Below are 20,781 nucleotides of genomic sequence, written 5' to 3' on the forward strand. Positions count from 1 at the left end.
AACCACATACTTACGTTTTCCAGCATCATTAGACCCGTATTTTTCTTTGAGGGTATCCCAGATTTCTTTGGCAGATTTCTTATTGACAAAAATATCGAACAGTGGGTTCGACATATGATTCAGCAGATGACCCCTAACAGTTTTGTTGTCTTTTTCGTATTTTGCAGAACGGGTGTCGTACTACTGAACAATCAGAGACATGGCAGGAGCATTTGGGTCAGTGGGTGGTTCCTGGACAACAACATAGTCCAGTTCGAGCTGTTCAAAGAAAATCAGAATTTTCTGCGACCATCTCTTATAGTTAAGACCGTCCAGAGGTTCAAGTTTGGAAAGGTCAGGAAGGGATTTCGCAATTAAAGCAGACATGATTGCGAAATAGAAATTCGCTTTCAAATTGAGAGAAAATATATAAGGGTTACAGAAAATACGATTGGAATGAACAGAAATCGAGCTGTGCCGTGGCGGTTGCCACTGCCTTGAAAGCGATTTTGGCAGACCGAGGTGCAATCTGTAATTCCGGTCGCTCCCCAAGGTTAACACAGAAGCCTTCGAACCTGTGCACTCAAGGTCGAAGATAATAGAACAGCAAAAGGTTATTTTAAGTCATATTGAGAGAAAATATATAAGGGTTACAGAAAATACGATTGGAATGAACAGAAATCGAGCTGTGCCGTGGCGGTTGCCACTGCCTTGAAAGCGATTTCGGCAGACCGAGGTGCAATCTGTAATTCGGATCGCTCCCCAAGGTTAACACAGAAGCCTTCGAACCTGTGCACTCAAGGTCGAAGATAATAGAACAGCAAAAGGTTATTTTAAGTGCCCAGAAAGTTTGATTAAAGAGGAATATCGAAAAAACTGTGTGTTCAAGAAACTGGAAACTCATGTATTTATAGCCTTCTGAAATAAGAACGTTGGAACGTTCACTTACACGTTAGAAGGTGGAGTAAGACCAGGAGAAAAATAAGGTTCCGTTTTTGACTGATTAAAACGTTGAAGAAAAATTCAAACAAGTTAAAACGGATAGAAATAAAAATAAAATTCGGGCCTAGTCGGGCGGGCGTCGCGCGAACGAACGAGCGAGCGCGCGCGTGTGGTATATTTGCTAAAACCTTCTTAACACAATTTAAAGGCTTCTAAAGCCCAATTCTATATATACCCACTCAAAGGGTTGTTTGTTTCCCATGTGGGATTGTAAATGTGCTCTTGAGAGCAAAGAGATTAATGACAAATATACCCACACTTTTAAAGCTATTTCTTATTCAACACTAAAGCCATTTTATCTAACAGCTATTACCTAGTGTTACATACCCAAGTCTTTTTTTTTATTATTGTTTTTGCTTTTTTTTAAGTTAGATTCGGTATTTTAATTGCATCAGTTCCCAATTTTATTTCATTCTTCTATACATGTTGATTTCTCAATAAAAGCAAGATAATTATTACTTCCTTATAAATTCTTGTTCGTTATTATGGTTTATATAAGACTCTATCTATAAATCTCGTACAAACTTTCAGTATAGTTTTAGGGATAATAATGAGGGACAACAATTTTCCTCTAATTGTGGGCAACATTATGTTTGTGGTCCCCTATAGAATCAGGTACAAGGCTATAAAATTGATTATTAACAGAACAAGCTGCTGCACTCTTATTCATAATAAGTACAAGGTTACTAATAGAAACGTAAACATTATTGTGCAGAATAATCTACTAAAGACACTCAAATACTTATTATTGACATCGAAAAAGCATACGATTCTGATTCCTCAAACAGATTGATAATCACATCACAGTAATTCTTCAATAGGAGTGTAATTAACATCAGGATAGAGCTGAGAGGCCTCAACTTCCTTAGATGGGTCAATTTCAAAGTTGGTTTGATCACCCTTTATGAACACCGAGTGATTTATAGCAAGCCCAATATTATATGGTACCGAAGTTGCTGCAACAACAAACAAAACAATCTAGTCAGCTTTTTACTCATTGAGCTTCTCGGTTTATTATAATCGCGCACATTGAGTTTCATGTGTCAGATTATAATTTACTGATGGTTTAATATGTCAAATTAAAATATCGTCATGTTATAATTTTTGTTGCGAAAAGTAACCGAATTCTAAAATTACCTTGAATGTCTTTAAGAAGCTGCTCTTCTGAAACATAGATCTTCTGGAGAGATTTGGCTAACTTTTTCTCCCTGAAAGCAACAATTTCATTGAAAGTGCAAACATTTTTAGGTGGCATAAGGAGGAGGGTCTTGTTCAAGGTTCTTGGATCATCTATGCCTCTTATGGTGTAGCTTGCTATGTCTTCTTCTTTGTTAAAAATAGCTGAAATAATAATATCAAAATTACATCAGAATTTTTTTTATGAGATTATAATAACGGGAGAAGCTACAGATTCAGTAATATGATTGTTCGCATAGAACGAATTTAACTTTCACTAATAAAATAGTACAATTGTAAGCTTATGGTTTAATTTCAAGTCTGGTTCAGGAAAAATAAGTTTTTTTTTCATATACAGTTTCATGTTCTGACTACCTCTAAAAAGGTTTGGAACTCCACATTTTTCCATCAGGGAGACTTGAAACTGTATAACGTTAAATTTAACATTGTACTGTTTTGTACGTGGAGACTAAATCCACTGGTTAGCAATATCCGTGATATATAATGAAGTTGATTACCTTTGACATTTCCGTCACCTAAAATGGTGACTTTGTCTGCGGGAGGGAGCAAAAAGGGGATTAGAAAGGAAGCGAAGAAGCCAGAAGGCACATATGTGTAGGGTACCCCTTCGGTTTCAATGGCACGCCGAATTTGAGCCTTAATTGCAAATACAGATTTTGCTGGCTCAACAGCATTTACATGATCCACATCATTTCCAAACTCTGAAGGCAAAAATCTCTGAAAATTCCCAATATTTTTACAATTATATCATATACTTCAATATTGTTAAATATGAAAATAGAATTTAGCATAAATAATATATAAAAACTATTATTAGACCTCACATATCAGTATAAGTTTGTAGGTCAATTGACTAGTTGAGTGACCAAACCGTGAGATGTGAGCTTATTAGTTTGAGATTCCTTAGGAAATTTATACACACGAAAAGAAAAAAGAAATTTATATACGAAGTACTACCAAAAAAAAAGAAAAAAGTTTGGTAGGGTGTCATTGGCAGAGGTAGTTAACAAGAGGTCCCTTTCTTTTTGTCAAGTGAGCATTAGCAACGTCAAAGTTAAGTAAGCAATTTTTTCATATATCAAATATTTACAAATATATACCATAAAAAAAATAAAATATGAAAACTAACTTTTTCATGTTTCAAACTTATAACAAAAATACACCAATTGATTTTGACACCAATTAATTTTTAAAAATATAAAAGAAAGTGACAAAAATGGAAGAAGAAATCTTATACATGAAAAGGAAAATTTGGTATGTTTATATTAATATTTTATTAAATATATATATTTTTATCTTCGTCTTTTCCTGCAGCTAGCTAACAGAAAGTGGGCTTATAATTAGGGATGAGTAGAACCGAACCGAAAACAAAACAAACCATATTAGATATAAATAAGTACCTTAATGTTACCAGCTTATTTAATGGCAGAAATAATGTTGGTCTGATCAGCTAATTGCAAGGAACCAACTGTGGATATCACCACATCCACTTGCTTAATGGCGCTCACTAAACTCTCATGCTTGTATATATCTCCCTGCATCCACACATATGAATATACAGTGAGTGAGCAGGTGTTTATAATGGCGAATACAAGATTGGTCGGTTGAGGGGCCGATTTTACACGTGCGTGTGTAAAAAAAAAAAAAAAAATCTTTTGTTAAATCGTATATATACATATTATAATCTGAATGTTCAAAAACCAAATTTTAAGTACCAATGTAAAATTTATCAAAATTAAACTCTATGGTGTTTAAGATTATTATCATATAAAAAAATTGTGTATAATAGAAAAAAAATCGGATTTAGGGAGGGCCTAGTATGCTAATTTTTTTTTAGAAATTTAGATTTAAGAATAGTCTAATAGGTCAAAAAAAAAAAATTAGAAATTTGGATTTAAAGTGGGCCTAAGAGTAAGACCAAAAAAAATTAGAATTTTGGATTTAAAGATTGCCTAACAGGCTAAAAAAATTAAAATTTTGGATTTAGAGACGACCTAACCAGGGCCGGCCCTGGGCCTAGGCCAGGAGTGCACTGGCCTAGGGCCCATGGCTATAAGGGGGCCCAAAATATTTTTTAGATGTATTTATATCCTAGCTGTAGTAAATTTAATACAAAACTATGAAGTGTCCTAGTGGTTAAGATCACGAATTCCATCAAACAGGCCTAGGTTCGAACCCATTCACTGCAATTTTTTTCCCAATAATTTGGCTTTCTTCAAAATATATATATATGGCTTTCTTCAAAAAATATATATATATATAGATTAATATTAAGAATTTTATATAGAAATTCACTTTTTTAAATATTTGGCTTTCTTAAAAAATATATATATATATATTAATATTAAGAAATTTATATATAGATTAATATTAAGAATTTTATATAGAAATTCACTTTTTCAAATATTTGGCTTTCTTAAAAAATATATATATATATATTAATATTAAGAAATTTATATAAAAATTACTTTATAAAACTTTTTGATAATTATATCAAATAATACTTTAAATTAGGTCAAACTAATAAAATCATTATTTAATATATTTTAAAGATTATGGCTTATAAATTATAAAGATTAATGCTTATAAATTAAGGGTATATAATATATTTATTAAGGTTTAGAATTTATAAATTGGAGTCTAAATTTTTTTAATTTAAGTATAAAATTATATTTTATTTCCTATATATGAATAATAATAACAATGAAAAGTAATTTTGGTAATATGATTTAATTGTAATTTTGTAACCAATTGTGATATTCATACCATTTTATAACATTTTGCTCTTAAAGTATTTCAATAAGTGACATTTAACTTGGATGAAAAATTAATCGGTTTGTTAATTTATTTATTTTTGTCAAATGCTATAATTTTTGACATGTGATATATACATGTGGCAATTGATTTAATTTTGTACCAAATAGATTTAATATATAGATAAATAAGGAATTAATGAAATGTTTTTTTTTTGTTTATCATGTACTGAAATATATTTTAAATATTTTTTATGTAAAATATTTTGATTAAAAGGGCCCTTATTTATTATTCCGCCTAGGGCCCATGAATTATCAGGACCGGCCCTGGACCTAACAGGACAAAAAAAAAATTAACAAAAGTGTAATTAACATCATGATAGAGTTGAGAGGCCTCAACTTCCTTAGATGGGTCAATCTCAAAGTTGGTTTGATCACCCTTTATAAACACCGAGTGATTTATCGCTAGCCCAATATTATACGGTACCGGAGTTGCTGCAACAACAAACAAATCAATCTAGTCAGCTTCTCGACTTTTTCAATTTTACACATTGAGCTTCTCGGTTTTTTATAATCGCGCACATTGAGTTTCATGTGTTGGATTATAATTTACCGATGGCTTACTATGTCAAATTAAATTATCGTCATGTTATATTTTTGTTGCGAAAAGTAACCGAAACCTAAAATTACCTTGAATGTCTTTAAGAAGTTGCTCTTCTGAAACATAGATCTTTTGATGCATATCTTATTCCTATTGAAAAACATAGATCTTTTACTCCTAGGTGCCGTTTGATTCGCGGAATAGAATGAAATGAAATAGAATTGGTATTCCAAAGGAATAGAATAACAAGGAATGGAATAGAAATTCTTTAGGAATAACTATTTCTATGTTTGGTTGGTGAAATAAGAAAGATTGAATAGATAAATTTTTTATTCAAAAGACTATTACCCTCAAATGCAATTTCTTATTTCTTTTAAAATTTTAATTATTATTAAAAATTGTTCAAATATTTAATATATATTATTTTAAAAATATATAAAAAAAACAGAAAAATGCGAAATATGAAACACGGGAAAAAACACGAACAATAGAAATATGAAAAAGTTGTAAAAACACGAAAAAAGAGATATGGAAAACAGTAAACAAAAAATGTAAAATCGCAAATTAAAAGCACAAAAACAAAAGAAAAAAATGAAATAAAAATGCAAAATGGTAAAAATGCGAAAAACATATAAACTTGTTAACAAAAAAAACATTCAAAACATGCAAAAACACACAACAAAATATAGAGATGTGGAAAGCTATGAAAACGTAAAAATAGAAAAAAATGTAGAAAAAACCCATGAAAACAAGAAAATGCAAAAAAAAAAAAACACGAAAAAATGTGAAATGGAAAACACGAAAATGTGAAAAACACAAAACCTAGAAAAATATGGAAAACACGAATAAACGCAAAAAAAAAACGTGAAAATTTGTTAAAAACAATAAGACGTGAACAAAAAAAGTGCAAAAATTCGAAAATCACGAAAAGTAAAAATGTTTTTGTTTTTCGCATTTTTGTCTTATTCGCATTTTTTGTATTTTTCGCTTTTTGTTACTTTTTTCATGTTATTCACGTTTTTCGTGTTTTTCGTATTTTTCGCATTTTTTTTCGCATTTTGTTACATTTTCACGTTTTAGTTTTTCCTTTTTTCGCGTTTTTTTATTTTCATATTTTGTTATTTTTTTGTGTTATTCATATTTTTTTATGTTTTTCGTATTTTTTCACATTTTTTATTTTTTCATATTTTGTTTGCGTTTTTTGCATTTTCAAAATGTTTTTCACGTTTTTCGCGCTATTCATGTTTTGTGGTTTTTTGTGTGTTTACTTTTTTGTTTTTTCTTGTTTTTTTTGCATTTGTTCACATTTTTTCATGTTTTTCCGTGTTTTTTCATATTCTTGTGTTCGTAACGTTTTCAGGTTTTTCGTGCTTCATGTTTTTTTGTATTTTTATATTTTTTAACGTTTTCCTTAAATTTCCATTTTTCACATTTTTTTGTCCAACTCGTACAAAATACAGTACATTATTATAATTTTTTTTTTAAAATTCACGTTTAATCGTATATTTATGAACTGTTACTAATGAGTGATAAAATAACCCACATTTGAATTGTAGATAACAAGATACATGACCCAGAAGACAATTTGATGAATAATTTTCAATTGACCCGACTTGTCAACTTTAGAGTTGCCAACGTTAAAGGTAAAATTGCATAATTTTAGACGTTAAAAATAAAATTGCTCCTAGGTTTAGAGTGTATATTTGCACCTTCTCCCTTTTAATAAATTTCTAACTAACAATTATCAATTAATATAACTGCAACCAAACACGTCCTTAACAAATCAACCTCAATTCATGTGAAATTATATTGTTATAATTAAATACGGGTAAATTACACCCATGGCTACTGAGTTTTACTCATTTTAACATTGTGGCTACTGAATTTTAATTCTTAACGGTATGATCACTGAACTTTATTCTTTTTATCATCAGTGACCACTAATATTTAACTAATTGCTCAAAATGATCGGTAACGACCTTAAAATGAAAATATTTAAGAATTAAAGTTGTTCAGAACGACATTTAGCATAAAACCACATTTTTTATTTTCCAAAATCACCTTTTTTTGAGTTTTCTCTCTCTATAAATTCATTCTCTCCCCTAACTAAAAAACACATAAATAACCTCAAAACGGAATTTTTTTAAGAATTAAAGTTCGTTAAAATATCATTAACTCTTCGAATTTTTTATTTTGAGACGTTGAGTGGCCACCGGTATTAAAAATGTATTATACAATGGTCATACTGTTAAGAATTGAAGTTCAATGATCAGGACTGTAATTTACCCAATTAAATACAAGATAACAGCAATTCATAACGGTATCCACTACTGTAGAGCGATAGGTTTGCTAATTCCGAATAGAAGTGTAGGAGTTTGAGGCATATCCTATTCCTATTCAAAAACGATATACATAATGCCTATATATATATAATAAGAATCCAACGATTTTCTCATTCAAATCTTTTCTCAGTAATTAATTAACAATTTAGAACCTACTTCTCTCTTTCTCTCTATCAAAACTTCAATCTTCAAAGGATGGAAGTTAAATACGAGATTAGCTATAGCATAGGTTCTGACGATGACCTTGTTGATGATAGAGTGGGGATGGAGGTCGAATTTCAATACATTCCGAAATTATTTTCGGATTCAAATCCATTACCCGTTTGCAGAATTCAGAAATCAAACCTTCCTCCGCCAGGCATCTTTCTATCATTAACTGTGATTAAGCAATGCCTGATACGAAATGCACTTGTCTCAACAATCGAGAAAATAACTGGAGATGTTGAATATGATATTCATACTCAAGGCTTGATTGATTATATCACACCCAGAGTCTCTTCCTTTGCCACTGATTTTCTCGAAGATCCATCCAATCTCAACGCTAAGGGAATCACTCTCGCTGTCAAAATCATCCGAACAGATTGTTTTCGCGACCAGCCTCCGGCGTCCTCAGAACTTGATTTAACTCAATAGTTATTACCGAGTGTTACGGAAGTCTTTTTTATTGCTTTTGCTTTTCTAAATTAGTATTCAGTATTTTAATTGTGTCGGTTCCCAATTTTATTTCATTCTATACATATTGATTTCTTAATAAAAGCAAGATATATTATTACTTTGTTATAAATTCTTGTTAATTGTCCTCTAATTGTGGACAACATTACGTTTTCGTCCCCAATAGAATCGGGCACAGAGCCATAAAATTGATTATTAACAGAACAAGCTACACTCTTCTTATTCATAATAAAACCAAGTACAAGGTTATTAGCAGAAACGTAAACATTATTGTGCAGAATAATCTACTAAATGCACTTGAATATTTATTATTGATATCGAAAAAGCATATGATTCTGATTCCTCAAACAAACAGAGTGATAATCGCATCACAGTAATTCTTCAATAGGAGTGTAATTAACATCAGGATAGAGCTGAGAGGCCTCAACTTCCTTAGATGGGTCAATTTCAAAGTTGGTTTGATCACCCTTTATGAACACCGAGTGATTTATAGCAAGCCCAATATTATATGGTATCGGAGTTGCTGCAACAACAAACAAATCAATCTAGTCAGCTTTTTACTCATTGAGCTTCTCGGTTTATTATAATCGCGCACATTGAGTTTCATTTGTTGGATTATAATTTACCGATGGTTTAATATATCAAATTAAAATATCGTCATGTTATATTTTTGTTGCGAAAAGTAACCGAATTCTAAAATTACCTTCAATGTCCTTAAGAAGTTGGTCTTCTGAAACATAGATCTTTTGGAGAGATTTGGCTAACTTTTTCTCCTTGAGAGCAACAATCTCATTGAAAGTGCAAACATTTTTAGGTGGCATAAGGAGGAGGGTCTTGTTCAAGGTTCTTGGATCATCTATGCCTCTTATGGTGTAGCTTGATGTGTCTTCTTCTTTGTTAAAAATTGCTGACATAATAAATAACAAAATTATATAATTAATTATCAGTTAAGAAATTGTTTTATGAGATTATAATAACGGGAGAAGCTACAACTTCAATCCTATGATTGTTCGCAGAGAACGGATTTAAAAATAGTACAATTTTAAGCCCGTGGTTTAATTTCAAGTCTCATTCAGGAAAAATAAGTCATATACAGTTTCATGTTCTGACTACCTCTAAGAAGGTTTGGAACTCCACATTTTTCCATCAGGGAGACTTGAAACTGTATAACGTTAAACTTAATACAGGAAAATTGGAAAATGTAAAAAACACGAAAACCTGGAAAAATATGAAAAACGTGAAAAAATATAAAAAAAAACGTGAAATGGAAAACACGAATATATATAGAAAACACGAAAACTTGAAAAAATATGAAAAACACGAAAAAACGCAAAAAAAAAAGACGTGAACAAAAAAAGTGCAAAAATTCGAAAATCACGAAAAGTAAAAAAATATTAAAAACATGAAAAAGGTGGAAAACACAAAAATGTGAAAAAAGCGAAAAAATGTAAAAAAAACCAAAAACACGAAAATGTGAAAAAATATTAAAACACGAAAAGTGAAAAATGCGTTTATAACGTAATTAGGCGTTGGACTATAGTGGCCGAGATGGTGTTTCGCTAGTCATCGATGATCCTCCAAGGGGCCCAATTCACCGAAATCCGTCTCTGTGAGGGGGATCGGTCCTTAAAAACACTCCGACGATCAAGACAATTAGTAATTCTGGGCAATGCGTGTAAGCATATATTCGAGATGTAAGAGGTGAAAGTGTACATACATTCTCCTTCATATGTGTGTGTTTTATAGACTTCATCAGACTAGGCTCTAGTTCGCTTGATGGGCCGAATTCATATGCTTTATCATAACGTTCATATTTTCATGTTTTTTTTTTTTTGCATTTTTTTTACGTCTTTTCGTGTTTTCCAAGTTTTCTTGTTTTTCGTGTTTGTTCACATTTTCGTATTTTTCGCGTTTTGTCACGTTTTCGTGTTATTCATGTTATTGTGTTTTTTTTTTTGCATTTTTTCGTTTTAGTTTTTCACATTTTCGTTTTATTCGTGTTTTTTGTATTTTTCGCATTTTGTCACATTTTCGTGTTATTCACGTTATTGTGTTTTTTTTTTGTATTTTTTTGTTTTTTCATTTTTTCGCATTTTCAATTTTTAGTTTTTCCTTTTTTCGCGTTTTTTTTTAATTTTCATATTTTGTTATTTTTTTGTGTTATTCACGTTTTTCGTATTTTTTCACATTTTCATGTTTTTTTATTTTTTCATGTTTTGTTTGCGTTTTTTGCATTTTTAAAATGTTTTTCACGTTTTTGTGTTTTAGTATTTTTTGTATTTTTTACGTTTTTGTATATTTCGTAGCGTCACTTTTTCGCGTTATTCATGTTTTGTGTTTTTTCGTGTGTTTACTTTTTTGCCTTTTCTTGTTTTTTTGCATTTGTTCACGTTTTTTTCATGTTTTTCGTGTTTTTTTCATATTCTCGTGTTCGTAACGTTTTCACGTTTTTCGTGTTTCATGTTTTTTGTATTTTTATATTTTTTATCGTTTTCCTTAAATTTCCATTTTCACGTTTTTTTATGATATAAATTATGGATTCATCAAAATTTATAGGATTTGATAAATTTGATAGAGAGAAGATTGAGGATTTAAATGAGGATAATTTTGTAAATTACAAAATACAATATTAGGAATAGGCTATTCCTTCGCTAAATTGAAGAATAGCTATTCCATGAAAACAAAGAATAGTGATTCCATGGAATAGTTATTCCATCCAAAAAATTCAACCAAATGTGAATAGCTATTCTATTCACTCTCTATTCCGCGAACCAAACGAGTCCCTAATGTTAGCAGCCAAGAGCAATTTTATCTCTAATGTTGGCAAGTTGGGTTAATTTTAGAAATTATTATAAAATATTGATATTTTGTTATTTATTCTATAACAATTGCATGTAAGTTGATTCTAAAAAAAATCATATTTTTTTTGATTTAATAATAAAATTCAAGATTAATATATTTAAATTCTATGAAATATTTGAATTTTTTTGTCCAACTCGTACAAAATATAGTACATTATTATAATTGTTTTTTAAAAAATTCACGTTTAATCGTATGTTTATGATCTGTTACTAATGAGTGATAAAATAACGCACATTTGAAATGTAGATGACAATATTCATGACCCAGAAGACAATTTGATGAATAATTTCCAATTGACCCGACTTGTCAACATTAAGGGTAAAATTGCACAATTTTAGACGTTAAAAATAAAATTACTCCTGAATGTAAACGTTAAAGTATATGTTTGCACCTTATCCTTTTAATAAATTTCTAACTAACAATTATCAATTAATATAACTGCAACCAAACAAGTCCTTAACAAATAAACCTCACTTCATGTGAAACTATATTGTTATAATTAAATACGGGTAAATTACACACATGGCTACTGAACTTTAATGAATACTGAATTTTATTCTTTTTAACATCAGCGACCACTAATATTTAACTAATTGCTCAAAATAACCGGTAACAATCTCAAAATGGAAATATTTAAGAATTAAAGTTGTTCAGAATAGCATTTAGCATGAAACCACATTTTTTATTTTCCAAAATCACATTTTTTGGAGCTTTCTCTCTCTATAAATTCACTCTCTCTCCTAACCAAAAAACACCTAAATGACCTCAAAACGAATTTTTCAAGAATTAAAGTTCCTTAAATTATCATTAACTCTTCAAATTTTTTATTTTGAGACCGTCAATGGTCGTTTTGAGACGTTGGCCGATGTTAAAAGCGTATTATTCAATGACCATACTGTTAGGAATTGAAGTTCAGTGACCACAGTGTTAAATAGGTAAAGTTCAGTGGCCATGTCTGTAATTTACCCAATTAAATACAAGATAACAGCAATTCATAATGGTATCCACTACTGTAGAGCGATAGGTTTGCTAATTCCTAGTAGAAGTGTAGGAGTTTGAGGCATATCCTATTCCTATTCAAAAACGATATACATAATGCCTATATATATATAATAAGAATCCAACGATTTTCTCATTCAAATCTTCTCTCAGTAATTAACAATTTAGAACCTACTTCTCTCATCCTCTCTATCAAATCTTCAATCTTCAAATGATGGAAGTTAAATATGAGATTAGCTATAGCATAGGTTCCGACGATGACGTTGTTGATGATTTTGATGATAGAGTGGGAATGGAAGTCGAATTTCAATACATTCCGAAATTATTTTCAGATTCAAATCTATTACCCGTTTGCAGAATTCAGAAATCCAACCTTCCTCCGCCAGGCATCTTTCTAGCATTAACTGTGATTAAGCAATGCCTGATACGAAATGCACTTGTCTCAACAATCGAGAAAATAACCGGAGATGTTGAATATGATATTCATACTCAAGGCTTGATTGATTATATCACACCCAGAGTCTCTTCCTTTGCCACTGATTTTCTCGAAGATCCATCCAATCTCAACGCTAAGGGAATCACTCTCGCTGTCAAAATCATCCGAACTGATTGTTTTCACGACCAGCATCCTCAGAACTTGATTTAACTCAATATTATTACCTAGTGTTACATGTTAGAGATAACATTCTTATTATCCTGTAAATAGATTTCTATCTAGTTAGAGTTTCTATTTGTCTATATTACTAGCTAGGTAGAGTTTCAATAAAAAAACAAAAAAAAAAAAAATAAAAAAAAAAAAGAAAAACTCTACCTAGCTAGTAATATAGACAAATTGAGACTCTAACTAGATAGAAATCTATTCATAAGATAATAGGAATATTATCTCGGAACATTACAGACTCAAGTCTTTTTTATTGCTTTTGTTTTTCTAAATTAGTATTCAGTATTTTAATTGCATCAGTTTCCAATTTTATTTCATTCTTCTATACATGTTGATTTCTCAATAAAAGCAAGATATATTATTACTTCGTTATAAATTCTTGTTCGTTATTATGGTTTATATAAGACTCTATCTTTAAATCTCGTACAAACTTTCAGTATAGTTTTAGGGATAATAATTAGGGACGACAATTTTTCTCTAATTGTGGACAACATTATGTTTATGGTTCCCTATAGAATCGGGTACAGAGCTATAAAATTGATTATTAACAGAACAAACTGCTACACTCTTATTCATAATAAAACCGAGTACAAGGTTATTAGCAGAAACATAAACATTATTGTGCGGAATAATCTACTAGAAGCACTTGAATACTTATTATTGATATCGAAAAAAGCGGAAGATTCTGATTCCTCAAACAAACAGAGTGATAATCACATCATAGTAATTCTTCAACAGGAGTGTAATTAACATCAGGATAGAGCTGAGAGGCCTCAACTTCCTTAGATGGGTCAATTTCAAAGTTGGTTTGATCACCCTTTATGAACACCGAGTGATTTATAGCAAGCCCAATATTATATGGTACCGGAGTTGCTGCAACAACAAACAAATCAATCTAGTCAGCTTTTTACTCATTGAGCTTCTCGGTTTATTATAATCGCGCACATTGAGTTTCATGTGTCAGATTATAATTTACTGATGGTTTAATATGTCAAATTAAAATATCGTCATGTTATAATTTTTGTTGCGAAAAGTAACCGAATTCTAAAATTACCTTGAATGTCTTTAAGAAGCTGCTCTTCTGAAACATAGATCTTCTGGAGAGATTTGGCTAACTTTTTCTCCCTGAAAGCAACAATTTCATTGAAAGTGCAAACATTTTTAGGTGGCATAAGGAGGAGGGTCTTGTTCAAGGTTCTTGGATCATCTATGCCTCTTATGGTGTAGCTTGCTATGTCTTCTTCTTTGTTAAAAATTGCTGACATAATAAATACCAAAATTAAATAATTAATCACCGGTTCAGAAATTGTTTTATGAGATTATAATAACGGGAGAAGCTACAAATTCAGTCCTATGATTGTTCGCAGAGAACGGATTTAACTTTCACTGCCAAAACAGTACAATTTTAAGCCCATGGTTTGGATTGGAACTCCACATTTTTCCATCAGGGAGACTTGAAACTGTATAACGTTAAATTTAATATTGTACTGTTTTGTACGTGGAGACTAAATCCACTAGTTAGCAATATCCGTGATATATAATGAAGTTGATTACCTTTGACATTTCCATCGCCTAAAATGGTGACTTTGTCTCCAGGAGGGAGCAAAAAGGGGATTAGAAAGGAAGCAAAGAAGCCGGAAGGCACATATGTGTAGGGTGTCCCTTCGGCTTCAATGGCTCGCCGAATTTGAGCCTTAATTGCAAATACAGATTTTGCTGGCTCAACAGCATTTACATGATCCACATCATTTCCAAACTCTGAAGGCAAAAATCTCTGAAAATTCCCAATATTTTTACAATTATATCATATACTTCAATATTGTTAAATATGAAAATAGAATTTAGCATAAATAATATATAAAAACTATTATTAGACCTCACATATATTGTAAGTCAATTGACTAGTTGAGTGAGCAAACCGTTAGATCTAAACTTATTAGTTTGAGATTCCTCAGGAAATTTATACACATGAAAAGGATGTGACTTATAAATACACGAATGCGGCTTATAAATATGCGAAGTAATGCCGAAAAAAGAAAAAAAGGTTTGGTAGGGTGTCATTGGCAGAGGTAGTTAACAAGAGGTCCCTTTCTTTTTGTTAAGTGAGCATTAAGCAACGTCAAAGTTAAGTAAGCAATTTTTTCATATATCAAATATTTACAAATATATACCATAAAAAAATAAAATATGAAAACTAACTTTTTCATGTTTCAAACTTATAACAAAAATACACCAGTTGATTTTGACACCAATTAATTTTTAAAAATATAAAAGAAAGTGACAAAAATGGAAGAAGAAATCTTATACATGAAAAGGAAAATTTGGTATATTAATTATAATAATATTTTATTAAAAAATATATATTTTTTTATCTTCGTCTTTTCCTGAAACTAGCTAATAGAAAGTGGGCTTGGGCTTATGATTAGGGGTGAGTAGAACCAAACCAAAAACCCAAAAATCGAAAAAACTGAATCAAAAAACTCGAACTGAATCAAATTATATTTCAGTTTAGGTTGGTTTTTATTTTTAAGACAGTTTGGTTTGGTTGGGTTTGGTTTGGTTTAAAACCGAAAACCGAAAAATTTGACTTTATCAGGATTCAGATATTAAGCTTGTAAATTTAAGAAATAGGAGTATGAATATCTATATAAAAACAAGACAAACATATTAGATATAAATAAGTACCTTAATGTTACCAGCTTCCTTAATGGCAGAAATAATGTTGGTCTGATCAGCTAATTGTAAGGAACCAACTGTGGATATCACCACATCCACTTGCTTAATGGCGCTCACTAAACTCTCATGCTTGTATATATCTCCCTGCATCCACACATATGAATATACAGTGAGTGAGTAGGTGTTTACAATGACGAATACAGGATTGATCGGTTGGGGGGTCGATTTTACACATGCGTGTGTAAAAAAAAAATTCTTTTGTTAACTCGAACTTGTTAAAAAAATCGTATATATACATGTTATAATCTGAGTGTTCAAAAACCAAATTTTAATTACCAATGTAAAACTTATCAAAATTAAGCTCTATTGTGTTTAAGATTATTATCATGTAAAAAAATTGTGTATAATAGAAAAAAATCGGATTTAGGGAGGAGGGCCTAGTATGCTAAATTTTTTTTAGAAATTTGGATTTAAGAATAGTTTAATAGGTTGAAAAAAAATTAGAAATTTGGGTTTAAGGTAGGCCTAAGACCAAAAAAATTAGAATTTTGGATTTAGAGACGACTTAATAGGCCAAAAAAAATTAAAATTTAGAGATGTCTAACAGGACCTGAACTAATTTTTAGCATCCCATCAAAATTTCTCGGAAACACGGGACCAAAATCACTACAGCCTCAAATTTTATGGAGACGGTAGACCAAAACTATCTATGGTCGTGGTGGTTCCGATGGCTGGATAAGCCCGGCCCCCCGAGCCCATCCCTGTATGTGCCCCTAGGTGTTTAGCACCACTGTTTGCTTGAAAACAATAAAAAATTCTATAAAAATTGTGTATGAATTACGAGAAACTAAATCATGATAGACCACCATAAACATACTGTCGATAAATCATATATATTTTTAATGTCTATTGATTCCAATTTTATTTATTACCCAACACATTTGGAGTTGGTGTTTTGTTTGGGTGCAATTTGCACCCCAGGAGGATGAGGAGGCTGGAACCACCTCTAAGAGGGGTGGTTTTCCGGCAACTGTGGCTGATCTGGCACCCGACCCTGTCTCAAATTCATTTGGTCATTCAGGGTCCAAGTGAGCACTACTGTGTGTATATATATATAGTTAGAGAGAGAGAGATTACATGTAATAGGGTGACGCCTAAACTGGTGAATTTTCCAAGGAGTTTTGCTTTAGCCGGATCGGAGAAAGTGTTGTCTCGGACCAAAGCAAAGGTGGGATGGCCGGCGTTGACACTTGCTTCTACAATGAATTTTCCGATATAACCAGTTCCTCCGATTATCAAAACCTTGCTTTTCTCAGCCATTGAAGTCTTTTTCTGACTAGGAGACAATACACCAATAAATGTGTGTTGCAAATTAGCTATATAGATGATGATCAACCTCTTTGGATATTTATATATGGGATATGTGAAATTACTGTTATATTTTATTTAATGTGAAATTACTGTTATATTTATTTAATGTTTAAGTCATATTTATGGTCAGACAGAATTATATGGATATTGAGAATGCTTAGAGATAAAGAAATATATGTCCCTTTGTTGGGTTCATTTCATACTTTTTATGTAAAAATTATATTTCCCCAAAAAATATTATGTAAAAATGTAAAGTTACAAAATTGAATCTTAAACTACATCTATACAAAATAAATATTTTTTACCATAAATATGTTTTGATGAAGTTAAAAAGAAATTATCTGTTGTTTTATTTTTATTTTTATTTTGCAAAAAGAAAAAGCATGTATTTTATATAGTTAGTAGAAATCTTTTTTTATAGATCATCGAGGTCTGTTGTTTGTCTTGACTTTGGGAGTGAATAGACCTACTTTTACCTAAACTTTTATTTACCATAAAAAAAATTGATTAAGGGTGTTAGTTTTGATGATATAAAAATTGATTTTGATAATGTGACATGTTGATTACTGACATGACACGATGAAATATTAATTTTTACTAATATGATACGTTGATTAGATCATGTGTAATGTTGACTAAACAATGTATCAAGCGGTGTTACTCAACAAATTTTTTTTACTAATTATGTTTTGAAAAAAAACTATAAATTGATTAAATTAAAAAAAATCAATTTTGTATCTTTTCATATTTATTTATTTTTAAATAATGAACATAGTTTACATGTTAGATGAATACAGATTGTTGGAACTAAAAAAAGGAGAATTTACGGTGCCCGCTATGGTTACTTTGTTTTTTACAAAAGTACCGTTACTTGGTGTGGTTTTCACCATTGGATGATAGATCCAATGGTGAAAACCACACCAAGTAACGGTACTTTGTAAAAAACAAAGTAACCATAGCGAACACCGACAATTTACATGTATGGTAAGTTGTTAATTCCTTTTTTCTTATTTTGTCAAGATATGACGTAAGCAGAGAAGTAGGTGAAGAGTAATACTCACCTCTTGTTAGAAAAGTAGTTATAACATCACAATTTATTGAATTTAGACTTCATCCGAGGATAGATTCATTCTTTTATTTCATAATGTTTGTTGTATTTACTGTGTGTTTTATTAGAAGTATTTGGTTCTTTATGTCAAATGGAGAACCTTCCATACATATTTTGATACGTGTAACATGGATTCACATATATTACAAGAGACCTCACTATTTTAATTATTACGTAGGATCACACTACACGTGTCCAAAATGTAAATTGGGATCTTTCGAGTAACATGGAAGACCCGGTGCTTAATATAAGAACTCGTGTTTTCCAGCGCGTGACAAACTCTTTGTTCCATTTTCTTATTTTAAAAAATAAATTTAATAAGTTTTATTGGACATTCGGTTCAATAGGAGGTCAACTGGTCATGAAGTGTGTCAATTGCTACTCAGACTAGATTGGCGAGTTTGACCGGTCGAATTGAGAACCGGTTAAATCTTCAGTTTAGGTCGAAGTGGTTTTTAGCATATACAATGAACTGGAGATAATCGGAGTAGAAGTGGGTTTTTAGCATATGCAACGAACTAGAGAACATCGGGATCAAACTGGAAACTAGCAGTCCGACCGAAAACCACTTCAACCAACATTTGTGGCTGTATTTCAGTCTTTAAACTTGCATTTTCATAAAATTCTTTTAGAAACTTCAATTGTGTGAACATCCCCTCTTACATCCTCAATATATGATGATCATATAGGAGAATATAGTAATAGAAAGAGTATAAAAATAAAAATAAAATCTTAGCCATTCCTAGAACTTGCAGTCAATTCATAATCAAGAATATTAAAAAAGAAAAGAAAAAAACAAGTTCTAATATATTAAAATATATATAAATATTTGATAACTAGTGGTGAATTTTCGATCAGCTCCCTTCTCTGTGGGGGCGTCGTTGGGTTCGACGGGGGAAGCTCCGATGCCAAAGTTAGTATGGAAATGGAGAATAAACTATATTGACAAGGTAGGGTTTTAGAGAGAATGTGTGTACCTCGATAGCTTGTGGTGCAGGCTATATATAGTCACATAATCGTAACCTCTAGTAACTAGAAAGTCTCCATTAAGGTCTCATTAATGACGGTTACTCATCTTATTCAAGTATGACCATTATCTCATTAATTGGTTATTAAGTGCCTTCATTGGGAATCGGCTCAGCCGTTGGCGAGCGGATCGAGGTGTGATGGCGGATCTCACGCAGGTTTGACTACGGATCTCGTGTGGCGGAGTCTAGGTGATCCGCCACTTGGATGTCTTGTTTGATACGTCATTGCTCCTCAGGCCACTCCAATATTTGGTCGTTTTGGTAAATATCCCCTTTGATCCCGTTGATAATATCCCAATGTTATCAGAAGCCCCCCTAAATGACGTTAAAGTCCTTTAGGGCTTTTGGTCTTCCAAGCATGCCGTCAATTGGCGTCTCACCAATGGTTGCTCTGTCCCAGACCATCCACTGCGTGACAGGTGTTGGAGACACACTATTCGAGGTAAATGGCGGCACCTGTATAATTTCGTCTCTTTCTCTCTCTTCCTCATTTGTTTTCTTTTCGGATTTGGCTTGCATTTTTCCAGAGATTTCTCTGGCGTCAAGGAGCTTCAAAAACTTCCGATTTGTTCATGTAAGTGTCCTTCTTCGCTCTGTTTCTCGCTTTTTATGAGTTCTTCTTCCGGGTCGACCACTGAACTTTTTAATTTAACTACTTCCTCGTCTGAGACCTCGCTTAACTGGACCACCTCCTCTGAGAGCTCTAACTCTTCTGAAAATTCACCCTGTTTTGATTTGTCGGAGTCGTGTAATACGGTGAGGGAGAGTAGGAATCGTAGAACTCGTTTGGTTAGGACTCAGAATTTTCCCGCCGCCTTGACTCGTACTGCTCCGGCGATACATTCTAGGAGATTTTCTGGAATGGAGGCTTCTTCCTCAACTCCGATTAGGAAAAAGGCGCCTCAGGCTGAGTCTACTCCGTCTCGTATGAGCGCCGCGGATCTAGCAGATTTGGCGAATCGCTATCCGTGGATCAAGAATTATGAGACTGAGTTGGCGGCTGCACACCAACGACCCGCCTATCCGCCCGTAGGATATCTGACTATGTATAGTTGTCATGTGGAGAGAGGGTTCCGTCTTCCTCTTTCCAAGATGATAGCGGATATCCTGGCGTATTTCGAGATCACTATCTGCTAGCTGCATCCAAATGGCTGGTTGGATGTGGCTTTAAACTGTTATTTGGCTTCAAACCTGGGGGTGGTCTGTAATCCTCGAGTCTTTTGGTCCCTTCACAAACCCACGAAGCGTAAATCCGAGTCTTTCTATACTTTCGCCAAATTCAAAACTTACTCGCCCTTCTGTGGTAAGATGTCGAACGTCCATCTCTGGGATGAAAAATTCTTTTTCGTTTAGGTAAAAAAGGACGAACCTCTAGGGTTCCCATCAGTTTGGAATGCCAAACCTCTGCATATGGCTGGAGATCTTCGTATACTGACGGACAATGATGAGAAGGTGGCGGATCTCATGAAAAGCATCAAGTCAGATGCCTGGACGTACGCCGATGCTTTGGAATTCATGATGAATGACATT

General features: G+C 32.1%; 1 protein-coding gene and 1 pseudogene across 1 annotated transcript; both read right to left on the reverse strand.

The window, feature by feature from the left end:
* Positions 1-1,768: 1,768 nt before the first annotated feature.
* Positions 1,769-3,719, reverse strand: LOC136200571 (eugenol synthase 1-like; annotated as a pseudogene).
* A 9,886-nt stretch (positions 3,720-13,605) lies between these two features.
* Positions 13,606-17,129, reverse strand: LOC136200785 (eugenol synthase 1-like). The gene is made up of 5 exons (XM_065991231.1): positions 16,882-17,129; positions 15,754-15,888; positions 14,623-14,842; positions 14,123-14,326; positions 13,606-13,941 (listed from the first exon to the last, which is right to left on the reverse strand). The coding sequence occupies exons 1-5, from the start codon at positions 17,062-17,064 to the stop codon at positions 13,787-13,789; spliced, it is 897 nt and encodes a 298-aa protein (XP_065847303.1). The 5' UTR covers positions 17,065-17,129; the 3' UTR covers positions 13,606-13,786.
* Positions 17,130-20,781: the final 3,652 nt, after the last annotated feature.

This window comes from Euphorbia lathyris, chromosome 7 (genome assembly GCF_963576675.1).
Source record: "Euphorbia lathyris chromosome 7, ddEupLath1.1, whole genome shotgun sequence".
NCBI lineage: Eukaryota > Viridiplantae > Streptophyta > Magnoliopsida > Malpighiales > Euphorbiaceae > Euphorbia > Euphorbia lathyris.

Excerpts from the sequence above, each read along its gene's own strand:
- LOC136200785 (XM_065991231.1), bottom strand. The coding sequence starts at position 17,064 with ATGGCTGAGAAAAGCAAGGTTTTGATAATCGGAGGAACTGGTTATATC. Across the intron at positions 15,889-16,881 it reads TAGGCGTCACCCTATTACAT|GGAGATATATACAAGCATGA; the intron begins GTAATCTCTCTC and ends GTGTGGATGCAG. Across the intron at positions 14,843-15,753 it reads AGGAAGCTGGTAACATTAAG|AGATTTTTGCCTTCAGAGTT; the intron begins GTACTTATTTAT and ends GGGAATTTTCAG.